This window comes from Mycteria americana, chromosome 9, assembly GCF_035582795.1.
Source record: "Mycteria americana isolate JAX WOST 10 ecotype Jacksonville Zoo and Gardens chromosome 9, USCA_MyAme_1.0, whole genome shotgun sequence".
Lineage (NCBI taxonomy): Eukaryota > Metazoa > Chordata > Aves > Ciconiiformes > Ciconiidae > Mycteria > Mycteria americana.
Genome location: NC_134373.1, coordinates 24,848,171 through 24,862,276, shown reverse-complemented (window position 1 = coordinate 24,862,276; position 14,106 = coordinate 24,848,171). Strand labels below are relative to the sequence as shown.

The window sequence follows — 14,106 nt, the reverse complement described above, 5'->3', positions numbered from 1 at the left end:
GCAGATTCCTAAAGCAAGAAAGTTCACACAATACCCATTTTTTTAGAATTACATTTCAGAAAGAACTGGAGTACATTTGTTGTGGTGGAAATGTTGTTTAAGATAAAGCATAGTTTGCCCACGAGCATATTAAATTTTAAAACAAATTTGTTTCTTGGTGATTAAAATAAAACAGTTTTTACAGCTTGTTTTACAGTCTGCAAAGTAGCCAAATGGAACTGAATGTAAAAAAAAAAAAAAAACCCAACCAAAAAAAACCCAACACACCAAACAAACAACAGAAAACCCACACCATACAGCAAGGAGGAACTGCCTCATGCAAATCCAAACGCATGAGACTACAGCCTCTAAAAGCACAATGCAACAGTTATAGCTGTAAAGAAGAAACAAACTTATTTCTTCCCATGGGGAAGGAACTAGACTGTATAAAGAAAAAGAGAGTGGTTTAGAAAAGAAACAACACACTTCAGAAAATGAAATAAAGTTATTTTCTTACATTATAGTTGTTCAGATTATCACTTGCGATGGGAAGGCCCATGTATCGCTCTGTGTATATTGAATCTGTAATTAAAAAACAAAACAAAAAAACAGAATATGCTACTTAATTTTCAGTCTGTCTGTCTACCAGAAATTTTACCCACTGATACAAACAATAAGAATGCATATTGGAAATTAAAAAAAAAAAAAAAAAAAAAAAAAAAAAAAGATAAAAACAGGTTTTCCACAATGAGGCGTGTAGGTAACCATCATTATTCAGAATATTTAATCTTCTTGTTGCCATGGACACCTGAATGCTGAATATTAATAAAGTACTTTGTGTCAATGTTACCTTATTGTTATTCTTTCTGTAATCCTAAGAAAATTACTGAAAATCTTGCAGTAAATGACTAGCATTTGAAAAAAATCTTAGATATTTTATCTAAATGTTTACTACTAAAAATCTGTAAAATGAAAATGTAGCACTAGATTAGGACTCAGCTTGGCTCTATGTTATATATAGTCAAAATCAAGTATCTCTGATTTTCCACATATTTTCCAGCATGATATCATATTATTTTTTTTGCAGATTTGCTGCTTTATTTTAAGCCGTACAAATCACTCTGTTGCCATATTCTAATGTCCATTTGACTTCTCATCAGCATTGTCGCCCTGTTTTTTTTGATGTTGAATATGCATGCCTCCATAACCCTTTCCTTTAGCTAATCAACTAAAAGTGGCATTTTAGAGATCCTGATCTTTATTAAAAAAAATATTTCCTGCCATACTGCAATATTCATGTCCAAAACGTTATGAAAACATCCCTATGTCCTCAAGGGAATACTGCTAATACCTGGCAGTATGATTTGATCTGTTGAATTAGCCAGAGCACATAATATGTTATTATACAGCCCCTGTGCTAGTTGCAGAATGATAAATTATGCCTTATTTAGCAGAGGTTTGCCAGGAAAAGCTTTCCCTTGAATGTTTTTGGAGAAATCAAAACCAGAAAAATGTCAAAATGTGGTCACGTTGTACCAACACATACTATATTTTTAACAGTATATAATTTTTTTAATCTGGGAGGAGGGCCCCTATAACTGTATTTATAGCCTCATGCAACTACAGCCTTATACACTATAAGCTTGAAGCACGTACAGACTTGTCCACTTGTTCAGGTTTTCCTCACATCAAGCTATTCTTAATTAGATTTATAAAATCCAAATTTTATACTCTAAAAGGAAAAAAAACCCGAAGGCAATTCAAATCCTGTTCTGTTACTCCGAGAGAGTAAATTGCAATGCAAGTTCAATGTTAAGCCTCACAGTTCATTCTTAGAAGTGAAGTAACATTTTGAAGAAGCCAAGTCCGATAGCAATGCATTTCTGACACTCAGTACTGGTCTCAGAACATGTGGCAGCTTTGGAAAGCAAACACAGGCACATTACAGTAATACTACAATTATTACAAATTACTACAAATATTACAATAATTTAGCCTTCATTAAAGGTTAAAGAGATTACCTGGAACTGTGGATCTGACACTTTAAAATGGGAAGTAAGATTTAGGGAATTGGTTTAATTCCGAAATGCAGTACCCACGAGTTCATAAAAACAGACCAAGTGGCATTTACGTGGCATCTAGTAGATAATCAAAGTTCTGCGCTATGAATCAACACTTTGCAGCATGTGCACTGCAAGACATATGGGAATCCTTGTAACGAGGAAGCCATCACATACCATAATATTGCCAACGTGACACGGGGGCAACCGCTATTCCACACTTGAACACGCCGCTTCCAGAGCCAAGCACCATGGAGGTCACATATCCCCCATAAGACTGAGAAGAAAACATTGCTGTTATTTTAGTTGGGAAGAAAAGGATGGGGCCCATCTGCTAAACGGTTCATCAGACATTTATAGGCTCAGCGTTTTTCATATTAATGAACTCCATTCTGAATTTAGGTCAGATCTCACCCAGCCTGCTCAGTGGGGGAAACAGGCATCAAACAGCGCGTGGCAGCTGTGGCGCTGATGAATGAGAACTTGCTGGGGAAAAGGGGCCCAAATGCCGCTGAACTGTGACTCAGCTAAGGATGACAGTGTTTGGTAGCGCCGTAGGCAGCAGCGAAAGACAGGAAACAAGACACTGCTGAACCGCTGTGTCCCTCTCCGTGCTGGGGGAGTGGGTGGAAGCAGAGCTGGGGCCCACAACGCGCCTGATGAGTAGTTGCACCAGGGCACCCGAAAATTTACAACTCCCTCAGAGCAGGCCTACGGCAGCTCACTTGCTAACTCTCCTCCAAAGCGTCAAGAGCGAGACTGTGACTGGGGAGCGAAGGATCTTCTGCTGAGCCTGTGGGAGGAACTGTGCAGCAACACACTCCTTGCTACGCGCAGAAAATTCACTCGCGGTCTAGCCTGATACACAGATGAGTAAATATCTGACACGCTCGAGCACCCAGGCAGCAAGATACCTAAACAATGTCACCGACTGCCCAAATGACTGCCCTCGCTATAGTTCGAAGGGGTTATTTAGGAAAATGTGCCCACCCACATTCAAAAAGAGAAGCAATTTTTGGATCTTGTTCCTGTCTGGAAACCAGATTACAGGCAAATGGAACTGTATCTTAGTTCAAAGCCCATGGCTCCAACGTCAATACTTAGGCCCTCCCAATGGGATCAGCAAAGTAATGCAGGTACTTAGTAATTAAACCCACGTAAAAGTACGTTGCCTAACCTGGGCACTGTAAAGATATTACTGCCGAACCTATGGCAAACAAAATTAACGTACGTAGTCACAGGCTGACAATGAGACACCGACAATCTGAAAACTCAAGAGGGAAAGAAAATCTGTTTGCCCACAGGTTCAGTATCCAGGATGCCTAACCCCAACCTAGCTCCAAAGAGGACTGCTCTTCAACTATTCATCCCGAAGCTCATAAGGAGTAAGATGGGAATGCATTAAGTCCTCCATTTCCGTAGAAAGGATTCCCCTCCCACTGAAGTTAATACTACTACACTTGATTTCATACGAGCGAGAGATGTTTATCCCCACAAGAAAAGCTACTAGAGGCACCATCATCATCCTCTTGCCATCAAGCAATTTATTCACTGGTGCCTGTCACCAGCAGTGACCAAATTTCAGCTAGCAATTTAATTCAAGAGCCTGCATGCAATCCTGCATATACTTAAACATAGTATGCTTAAACAGAGCATGCAGGAATACTCCCCGTGACACCAGAAAGAACAGGGCAAGAGCACGCTGGGACAGAGAACTGTTCAGAGTCCGAATCCAACAGCTATCGCTAACACTACATACGCACTTAGCCGTGCAGCTGAGGGGGTATGTATATGCTATTAAACACTCCCCTCTACTGTGACAGGTTTTAAAGACACATCAAAGTCAGAGAAATCTGGGCTCTGGTTGGAAGTACTACTGAAATAAAACATAGCCAAGCACAACAATATAGCAGATTTAGATATTTTCAGGCTGCTAGTAAAAACACAACAACTGTGCCACGCAGCTGGTTCACATGTAGTTTTACATCTTTTTTTTTTTTTTAATTAGTCATCCAACTAATATAAAGAGACACTAGTGAATATATACTTGGATTATTTTTTTTTTTTAAATACTGGTTCATTTTGTACATAGGAACTTGGCAGTATCCCTTTAAATTGTTTTTAATCCCGCTAGTTGTCCTAATTTGTGTTTCAAAGGCTCCTGAATGCTTGCAAAGGGACAATGTATACAGGCACTTGCGACACGTACTTCATCGGTTCAGTCACTGGACTGTGCCGTGACCCCAGAGGTGCCTCGCACGAAGTACTCCAGCACCTCTCACACACGGCAGCACAACAAATAGTTGTTACAATTAAATAATAAGCCAACCAAACTTATTTGAGTACTTACCCAACCCCAAATAGCTATTCTGTCCTTATCAACAAAGTTCATTTCAGAAAATTTTCTAAAAGCAAACAGAATAATTAAATGCTTAATGGATTGCAGGTATCTGCCATTATACAGACGTGTCTATTTTCCATCATGTCTGCCTCCTTCTACTGCACAAATAAGCATTTCCCACTTCATCACAGCGACTGCATATGAAAACATACATACTTCAGGCACGTGTGTCTAAGAAATTCAGAAAAACATCTGTGCATGTGAAAAACCAAAACCTGGATGGTCTGTAAAAGCCCTCAAGCCATGCTCACTGACATTTGTACTGTATTAGGTTAGATATCACCACCTGACTCGCCTTTTTTTTTTTGCCCTTTTTTTTTTAAAAAAAAAAAAAAAAAGAGGAGCAACACTCACATTGGAGCAGTAAGGGACAGGCTGACACCTGTAAATCCAGTCAGGGTTTAAAAAAAAAAAAAAAGATTCTGAAATGCTATTTGCTTAAACTCCTTAACATGTTAAAATCCCAAAAAGCAAACCCCGTAAGACCACTTCATTGTGATTCCGAGAGATTCATACTGACATCATTCGGTTTACTGAGGTTCTACAAGCATAAACCAAGTGACAAAGATGAACTCCGATGTAAAGGCTGAGTAGTTCATACAAATAACTCGGTCACAGCAGAAACTTGCAAAAAGCTTGGAGTAAAACTTCCAGCTCCAAGTTCCCTGGTAGCATGCTCTTCTGCTAATGTGACAGCTATCACCTCTATAAAACCAGGGATATGGTAAATTTGTTATTTCAGCATTAACTCTTCTCTCTTAAGGATAAAATGATGGTTGGCCCATAAATGACACACTTCACCATACAAAAATTAATGTAGAATTTAGTTATGTTTGCCAGTAATTTCAAGATGACCATTCAAAACCTTCACCTTTTTTTCTCCTAGACAATAAGCACAGAAAAGAAGGAGCAGGTGTTGACCGTTTCACTGTAGCTCACCTGGCTGCTGCTATCTGATCTTCCACTTCATACGTTCCCAGCCTTCGGTTTATTGCATGCATAATTTCATCCCCTTGGTATCCACTTCCTCTGCCATCAAAGCTGGCCACAATGATCTGCTCGGTGCTTGCAAGGTAAGTAGCCCAGCTGATCCGGAAGGCATAATCTACTTTCTGACTACAGGGCCCTGCGTACCTGGGTGAAAAGTGCCACAGAATTCAGGCTTTTACTTTCCACGTATTCTTGCATCAAGCATTTGAAATACAATTATTGCTGACAATTTTCAGCCACTAAAGAAGGGTACACTTTTAAATTAAACTGAGCAAACAAGAAAAGCATCACTGACTGACTCCAAATGGCTGCTCTGCCTGGACACAAAAAGCAATATGCTTTTTTAAAGCTTCAGCTGTTAATCAAGAAAGCAAACTGGATTTTATTTGTTTTATTGTTTTCTGCTCTAATAAGAAACTTTCATTATTTTGTCTTTCAGCGGCTTATCCAAATTCCAAAACAAATTCTTTTTTGTGTTGGCATGTCTAGTCATCTAAGTTTCAAAGAGATGCTCTTTAACTATTTCTGTTCCATTTACCCATTATTTATTTGGTTAAAGTCTGAAATCAACAAATAGCCTTCATTTGGGAAAATGAAAAAGACCTTTTTCTGCATTTTTAGTGTCTCATCAGTGTTCTCTACAGTTTAAACTATTTCTTATGCAGGCTGAGAAAAAGGAAGCAAAACTGTAATTATAACTTTTTTTTTTTTTTAAATATTCGGAAGCACTTGAGCACTATGAAATCATACTCTAAGTGCCTGGATGGTAAAATTCTGTTTGCAGTGCTCTTCTCTAGCCACTGTTCAACAGGCTAAGAACGGAAGGGTGGCTCTTATGGCTCTATAACCCATTTTTCCCAGTTTTAAAAGCAAAGAAAAAACTAATAGGAATTCTCTATATTAAACTTTGTTCCTATACACTATGGATCCTGACACTGCTGAAGGAATTTCTGCTATCAAGATCACCATGAAGCAGAGGTGATCCTGACAAAGGCGCAGGTAAGTCAATAAAAACAGAATCAAAACCAAAATAAGTCTTAACAAGCACAGGGCACTGACTGCTCATTAAAACGTTCAATGGGCATATCAAGAAGTATTACAGTGCTACCAAATTACATTATATAAAGATGTATCCAACAATTAACAGCTAGTTTCCTTGTCAGCTTTTCATAAAAAGAGGAAAAGGTTAACATTTCTATTTTAATGAATAGCTAAATTTCAGTAATTTCCAGTTAGAAGAAAACATACCAGCATGAACAGAAGTGCTTGAGGAAGAATGGACCAAACAGCACGTGCTCATGGTCTTGAATTTATGAAAAAAACAGCAAATGCAATCCTGACCACAGGATGCCGTTTGCCAACACCAGCTGACAGTCAAAATATCACAGAGAAAATGCAACGTCACACTCGCTACTTCAGCTTTAGGATACACGGCTTATTCAAGGTTTCATTCTGGAATGTAATTTCATTGAATATTATTCCTAATGAACTCTAAGAGCAGAGAAGGAGGTAAGCTAACGCTAACATCCTGGCTTTTAAATGAGATACATTCTGTATCTGCCTCACTGTCACCAGCAAAATATGTGGTTGTTAAGCATTACATCATCTTATAGTACAGGAATCTATCACAAATTAGGATTCACCTCATTTTTTCATTCCCTCTTAAAACTACTTCAAGAAGTAATTAGAAAACATGCCAGTTTTGTGTTTCTTGATCTTACTAAGAGCATTTGAAATAGATGAAAGTGATTATTAACACAACATTGCCATGTAACTCGAAGACTTACACATCAAGGAGCAGAGGGTACTTCTTTGATGAATCGAAATGGGGAGGCAATATCATTTGATACCACAGGTCTAATAGTAAAAAGAATTTGACTTAGGTTAGTTCTCCAGTGAAATAATTTGACATGCATTGCAATTCATAAAAGAGCACATTTGAGTCACCCCCTAAAAATTAAAAAGCAGTTTCATCTGAACTGTCCTAATATATAAAGGTAAAAGTTCCTAGCTAATTTAGTATTTTTTTTTTTAATGTTTTACAGCTAAGTTAGCAGAAAGTCTGGAACTGGAATGTCTACAATAATAATAATAAAATTTGGGGACTCAACATGCTGTCTCGTAATGCTATTCTACATGATAAGCTTACGTGTAAAACTTGGTAAGTCTCTACAGTGGTAAATCTGACACTAGCTCAAAAATGTTTCTCTACTCAAATTTCTCTCCTAGCACTAAAAAGAAATTTTAAATATTTTGAACCTGTCGGATAGGCTTTGCATGACAGTTTGTAAAGCATCCCAGCAACATATCCAAATACCTATCGTTTCTCAAGCAACGCTGATTCCGGTTCCATCCATGTTACTCTTTCCACCCAGCTTGGCCAAGAGTTAGCTGAACATTTTAAATGCACACCATGTAAGTTTTGCAAACCAATTGGCTCAATTGTTCACAATTAAACAATTGTTGTTTAATTGAATTTTAAGAGAACTGATGCTGCAAAGGAAGCATGAAGCAATGCTGATGGACTGCACCACAGTGACAGCCAGAGTGCAAGTCTTACAGAAATTTGTCCAGGTATGAATATGCAAGACATCAAAACACTGAAAAACTAACAATCTAAATTGAACACATGAAAACGCTAATTTTATTTTTTTGCATAATCTGTGTACTCTGTAGTCACGGGAGTGGATTTCTTCTTTGATAACATACATGGATTTGTGAGCAGACTTGAACTTGAAGTAGGACTACATAAATGGATTTATTTCTCCTATTTTGACATTAAAAATAGATTCCCCTTACCCAAAAACTTTTACCCTGAAGAGATGAAGTAGTAAGAGCAAAGAGGAATAAAAAGATGAATATACAACTGATAGCATGAAGAACATCTTTAAACCTCCATCTTGCCTGGAAGATTTCATCTTTAGCCCTAGTAAAAATGTGACAGGAATAAAAGACAGAAAACACAAAGATAAAGAGAGTTATTATATAAATAAGGTAACAGTGGAAGGAGGGAGGCATCAAAAAGAACAGTTAACAATGACTGAAAGAACTGAACACAGTTTGTAAAATATAAGTCCATTAAGAATATTCATTCATCTTCTCAAAAGGAAGTTTGTCATGAAGAGAAAAGCTAGTAGCAAAGACTGGAGCAAGAACAGTTTAGACAGGTACCAGGCCTCCCACTGCCAGTCTATCCGATGTTCCTCAGCCTAGGAGCACACCAAGAAAACTTCTGTACCCAGATGTGCAAATTCAGAGGAGCACCACTAGCAAAGCATTAGCAGTTCATTTTCTAGCATTTCGTTCTAGTCTGTATTCACAGGTTTAGGTAGTCTTGGAGGGTGAACGTGCTTTTAAGAATGTGATTATTCAATCCAAGTATTCCCCTACACAAAGTCAAAGGTGGTCTTGTTGAAATGTAGCCTAAATGATTTTGCAAGCTTTTCCATTTAGGTTCTGTGTCTGTTTTTTGCTAATAACTGAACTTCTCCTCCACTGTTCCAACCTGCTAACAGAAACTAAAGGGACTTGTACCTGTAAACTAAGACCTAGTTGAATTTATAATTTAAATTCAACAATGCTTAAGAGCTTTGTGCCCCATCACCCATTCCTCTTATTTATTTATTTAATGTTGTGTTAGGGACTTCTGTTTTTCAGGTAATTATCAAGGAAAAAAGGAGTTAAGCCACTTCATCATGAAAACATCAAGATACCACACTAGAGAAGAAGCATATTTTAGATAAGAATCTTTTGGGATTTCAGAAAAAACCAGAATGTTTGGAGATGTCAAAACAAAAAATCTTGTCTTGCCTCTAAGTGCTGAATAACTGCAATGATCCCCAGTACACCCATCTTTTAGGTCATTCTTTTCAGCAGAAGATCTTGAAGCACTTGGTGAAAGGGGGAGAGAAGGGTAAAACATGTTTTTGAACTTACTGTATCCACCTACACTAATGGAGTCAATTTTTTTTGAAGGCATCTGAATATCTTTCAATGAGTTTTCCAGTTCAGTGTTATTTTCCAAGTATCTGAGGACTAAATAACAGACTTAGTAAGAGTCAAAGATTAAATACGTTATTTTGAAATGCATTGCTCTGTAATTATGAACCGCTTTAAAAATTCAATGTGAGATGATGGCAACCTACACTGCAGTCTTAGTTTACTGCAATTTTTGTTTTTCCTCTCAGATTCAATGTTTACGATATAGTTTTCCTTCAGTAATTTAGTAACCAGAAAGCTGGTTTCCCTGTTTTTCATCTAAACGCAATTTCAGAAAAACTAAACAACTATCCAGGAAATAAGTGATACATTACTCACTGTTTTCTAGCACAATGTAAAATAATATTAAATAAGCTATGAATAAACATATGCCAAGCTATATCATTTATTCTTCTGGTTAACTATACTAAAGTAATTATCTGAAACTAAATTTACACTTTATAACTGACATTATTATACTAAGCAATGAGAACAAAATTAAAATAAATTTACAGTGCAATTTTCTGACTCAACACAAATTATATTTTAAGACAATCCCATACCTTGATCATCACTGCTTCTGTGCAGAGTAGATACGGGCAGGCCAGGACCTGTTAACAGAGCACAAAACCTTCATGTTTGCATGCTGTCTCAAAACACAACCCTTGTAAAGAAATTGGAAGTGGGTGAATCATAAAAGCTTGGAACCCCTTTCCCTCCAGTCTGCACAGCTGGATTTTAAGTTAGTAGGGCCCAAGCTCAAGCCACAGGATCCCATAAAAATATTCAGACTGGTGAACCACATGATAGTGAGGTACTGAAGAATTAAACTTCCACTCTTTAGCAAAGTCTACCCATCGGTTGTGGACCATGGTTTGGAAATCAGTAAGCCTTGTCACGGAGACCACAGCAGTCTTCTTCAAACAACTGTTTTTACAACCTGACAGGACAATTTCCTCTCTGCTGTCTGTCTGTCCTTCTAGCCCATAGATCAAGGAAGACCTTAGCATCTTAGAAAACAACATACATTTCAATTTAAGGGAAACTTTAGAGAAGATTTTATTTTTCCCATCCTTTGATTAATTTATACCTTGTACTATCTAGCAGAAGCACTTACAGGCCACAGACAGACTACAGTCCCACTGCTGAACTTATGGTTACATCCATTGGATTTTTTTGAACAGCACTATCTACCTTAGTTTTATTCCCACACATAGAACACTGCTCTTTACCCAGTCTGTTGCTCGCCTTGCTCCGAATTCCTTCTACGGACAGAGCTCCCCATACACCTCTTGAGGAGATGCACAGCAGACGGGAGCGTTTTGCACCTCTTCCAGGTGCACCGATAGATAGAACTATCAAATTTTATCCTTGTAATTTTTGCCAAGGTGCTTTTGAGCCTAGGAGGGAGTATGTTTTTCCACTGCCAATGCATTTATCCAACGATATCAACACATATCATTGTTACGCAGTGCATATCAAGATCTTGATGGAGTGAACTTCCCCACCCAACTAATCAGTGAGTCATGTTTATGTCAATTAATTCCGGATATACCCACCACGACAATCTAGCTGATAATACTGTGCGTCTTTGCTGAAGGACACAGAATAATACTGGCATCTTTCTTGATTCAGATCACAGCTAACACATTTAGTAGAAATTGGACTGCTTTCCAAGAGCACTCTGCAAAGTAGACGAGCTTCATTTCAGAGATGAAAGACTTTTTTTTTTTTTTTAACTATGCTAAACAAATGTATGCTTTTTAAATAAGATGACCGAATGAAATATGCTAAAATTCAGGAGTAAAGTCCTTATTGACTTAAAAAGTAGAGAAAGCAGACTTTAACATTTGGAGTTCAATTAATACTGGAATTGTAATCGTAGGAAAAAAAAAAAAAGGCATGAGAGGTTTTCTTTAGGGGTTTGTTGCTTGAGGATTGGTTGTTTCTTTTCACAATTCCCCTTTATTAACTAAATTTACAGAAAAATATTTGTTTTTACAGTTTATACTCCTACACTGATTTTAATTAAATATCCTATTTAGGATCCCACATCGGACTATAAACATCCTAGTCTTTTTATTTTGCAATGCTTGTTCTTAAAATTTCTTTTTCATTAATCAATATTTTACTCATACTGCAGCAAAAATTTCTTACTTATAAAGATTTCTTCCTCCTGGCATTCCACCGTTTTCATTACTAATGTAGTATCTATGAAAGCAAAACATACTGGGTTTGGTAAAATGCTTACAGTACCTTACAATATTTAAAGGATTATCTTACATGTTTAGATCAGATTTTTAATGAGTTAAAGGACACCTCCTCCCTCTTCTCCCTCCCTGCTTGCTTGGACCCTTGTTACTAGCCCTCCTGATACGAATCAGTACCTTAATTACAATACTTACAAAAAGTTATTCGTTACAGCTTCTATGCTGATTACTTCCCATTTTCCTGCAGTAATAGGTACTGGAGCCTGGAGGGGAAAAAAAGGCAAGGCAAAAAAGTAGAACGTGAAGCTCCTCAGTCACCAGGAGAAACACAAGTCAGCAGGGGCTGTCCTACACCGTAGTGCTTACCTGTGAGCCATTTATGTAATGGATGTGCTTGTAACCTGCTGTATTGCTGAAGACTTTGTAGTAGGTAGCATTGTTGGGTGCAAAGTGAGGGACAGATGGCTGAAACTTGAACACAAGAGAGATGTCTATTAAAGCAAACAACAGAACTCCAAAACCAAAATAATAAATTTAGGTTTTCATATCTCTTAAACAGGAGTTTCAATGCATCACTGAACGTACAGCAAAATTTTTGCCTACCGACTTAGTAGGTAGAGCCTGTAGCCACTACCCTAAAAGTAAACATACTAAAATACTTCCTTGCTCCCTAAGCAGCAGAATTTCCTGAGTATTAGCACTGGTAATGACCAATGTCCACTCCCACCTCCCTCGAATCTGAAGTCCTACAGGTGTTCCTGGTTTCCTACCATTTTACAAAACAATATGTGCATCCACTTTTAAAGTCACTGTTTTATTCTGTCTAATGCCAACATGCAGCTGTAACATACAGCAATGTAAACATTGCAAATACGTGTTTTCCTTGAATTTCGCATTTTAAAACATGTATTTGTGAAAAGACTCTTTGAACTCTTAAATTTTTTTTTTTTTTAGTTTCACAGTGAAAAATTTCCCCTCTTTTTCAAAGAAAACAAGCTGCTTTGTAAGAGGAAATTTTTCTAGTAAGTAGGTGATTACAGAATGCCAGAGAACCCAAACTGGAATGATGTTTTCATGAAGGAACTATCCATTTATCAACTGGGAGTGACGGAAATGAATGGATTCCTTCTGACTGTCATTTGGATGTGCTCCACATGGTAGAGAGAAAAACAGAGGAATGAAATTGAGCTGAATGAAATAAAAGTTATTTCTGTGATACATGTCCAAACCATCTAAACGTTAATTAGCCAACTGACAAAACACAGTATCTCTGAGATGTTATACCCATTTTTGAAATGGAAAGTGAAACAGAAAGATGAAGTGACTCGCCTCTGGTCACTCACTAAGCAGTGACAGAACTTGAGTCTCCCTAACCCACGTGCTCCACACAATCTCTCCTTCCCTAGCAATATTTTTGCAAAAAAATAACCTGGCAAATATTTTGCTGGCTTCTCCCTTATCACAGTCTTGCTTTTTCAAAGTGTGATTTTCCTTCAACTCAACTGGCAAGTTCTAACTTAGATCATGACCTGGAAGCCTTATGCAGTAACACAGGCTTTTCTGAGCATTCTTAGATTAAGTATAATTTCACCTCTATTTTTGGAAAAAAGAAAAAAACACTATAGATGTATACAAAGAGAGAAGTATAAGTCTATATTTTACACACATATATAATTCACTTAAGTTTGTATATACAGTTATATGAATTGTATATACATATATATGTGTATATATACATCTCATATATATATGTATATATATAAAAACCTATCCCTTATCAGTCAAGTGTCATTTTATCATCCCTAAGTAGATAAGAATAAAAGAAAGGAATAAACAGACCTTTCCTATCCCCTCTTCAATCCTCCCTACTTTCTACTCCCTTCTCAAACCCAGGAATCATACAGTGAGATTATCTTTTTCTTCCAACAGCTCCTAAGATGTGGGTTGTCTCTTTAAAAGAAACAAAAAACCAACAACCTAGTTTAATGGCACAGACTCGCATTTTGCCCTCTCATTTTGCACAACTGTTTACAAAGTCTGCAGCTTGATCATCACATTGTCTAATTGTGAAGCCTTTGCTGCAGAGAAGCAAAATGTGTCAGCGTTAAGGCCTTCCTTTCCATATCAAATTTGACAGCAGGTGGGTTGATCTCTCATCTTCATACTGCGGATGATTTCATCCCTGCTGTTGCCTCCCTCTTTGCATTTCTTTAAACTTTCATTTTTGACTTCAAAAGTGAATTAGTGACTAAAGCATAATCAGTGTGTGGAAAATGCGGGAGTGGAAAGTGTACTCTGTGTTCTCATCAAAAACTCTGAAACTCATTTCTCCCTCCAAGTCTGAACTTTTGCATCTCTGCTTCACTTCCCCCAGATCTTCTGTGTAGTTCATTAGGTGCCTACTCTCTACCATGTACAAAAGGACTGAGAGGCAGCTTGGAAAGCATGATGCAGACAGTAGCGATGGGTTTGGCAGAAGCGCATGAAA

At 37.6% G+C, this 14,106-nt stretch overlaps 1 protein-coding gene across 1 annotated transcript in view; it reads right to left on the bottom strand.

Annotated features, from left to right (window-relative positions):
• The window catches only part of DPP4 (dipeptidyl peptidase 4), a 41,377-nt gene that overhangs the window by 7,205 nt on the left and 20,066 nt on the right, over positions 1-14,106 (bottom strand). Inside the window, exons 13-23 of the mRNA XM_075511886.1 lie at positions 11,985-12,089; positions 11,814-11,881; positions 11,566-11,619; positions 10,968-11,092; positions 9,972-10,019; positions 9,367-9,465; positions 7,218-7,287; positions 5,380-5,574; positions 4,390-4,444; positions 2,217-2,316; positions 497-561 (exon numbers count right to left, since the gene is read on the bottom strand). Of these exons, the coding sequence (XP_075368001.1) occupies positions 497-561; positions 2,217-2,316; positions 4,390-4,444; positions 5,380-5,574; positions 7,218-7,287; positions 9,367-9,465; positions 9,972-10,019; positions 10,968-11,092; positions 11,566-11,619; positions 11,814-11,881; positions 11,985-12,089 (984 nt within the window). The remainder of the gene's footprint in view (positions 1-496; positions 562-2,216; positions 2,317-4,389; positions 4,445-5,379; positions 5,575-7,217; positions 7,288-9,366; positions 9,466-9,971; positions 10,020-10,967; positions 11,093-11,565; positions 11,620-11,813; positions 11,882-11,984; positions 12,090-14,106) is intronic.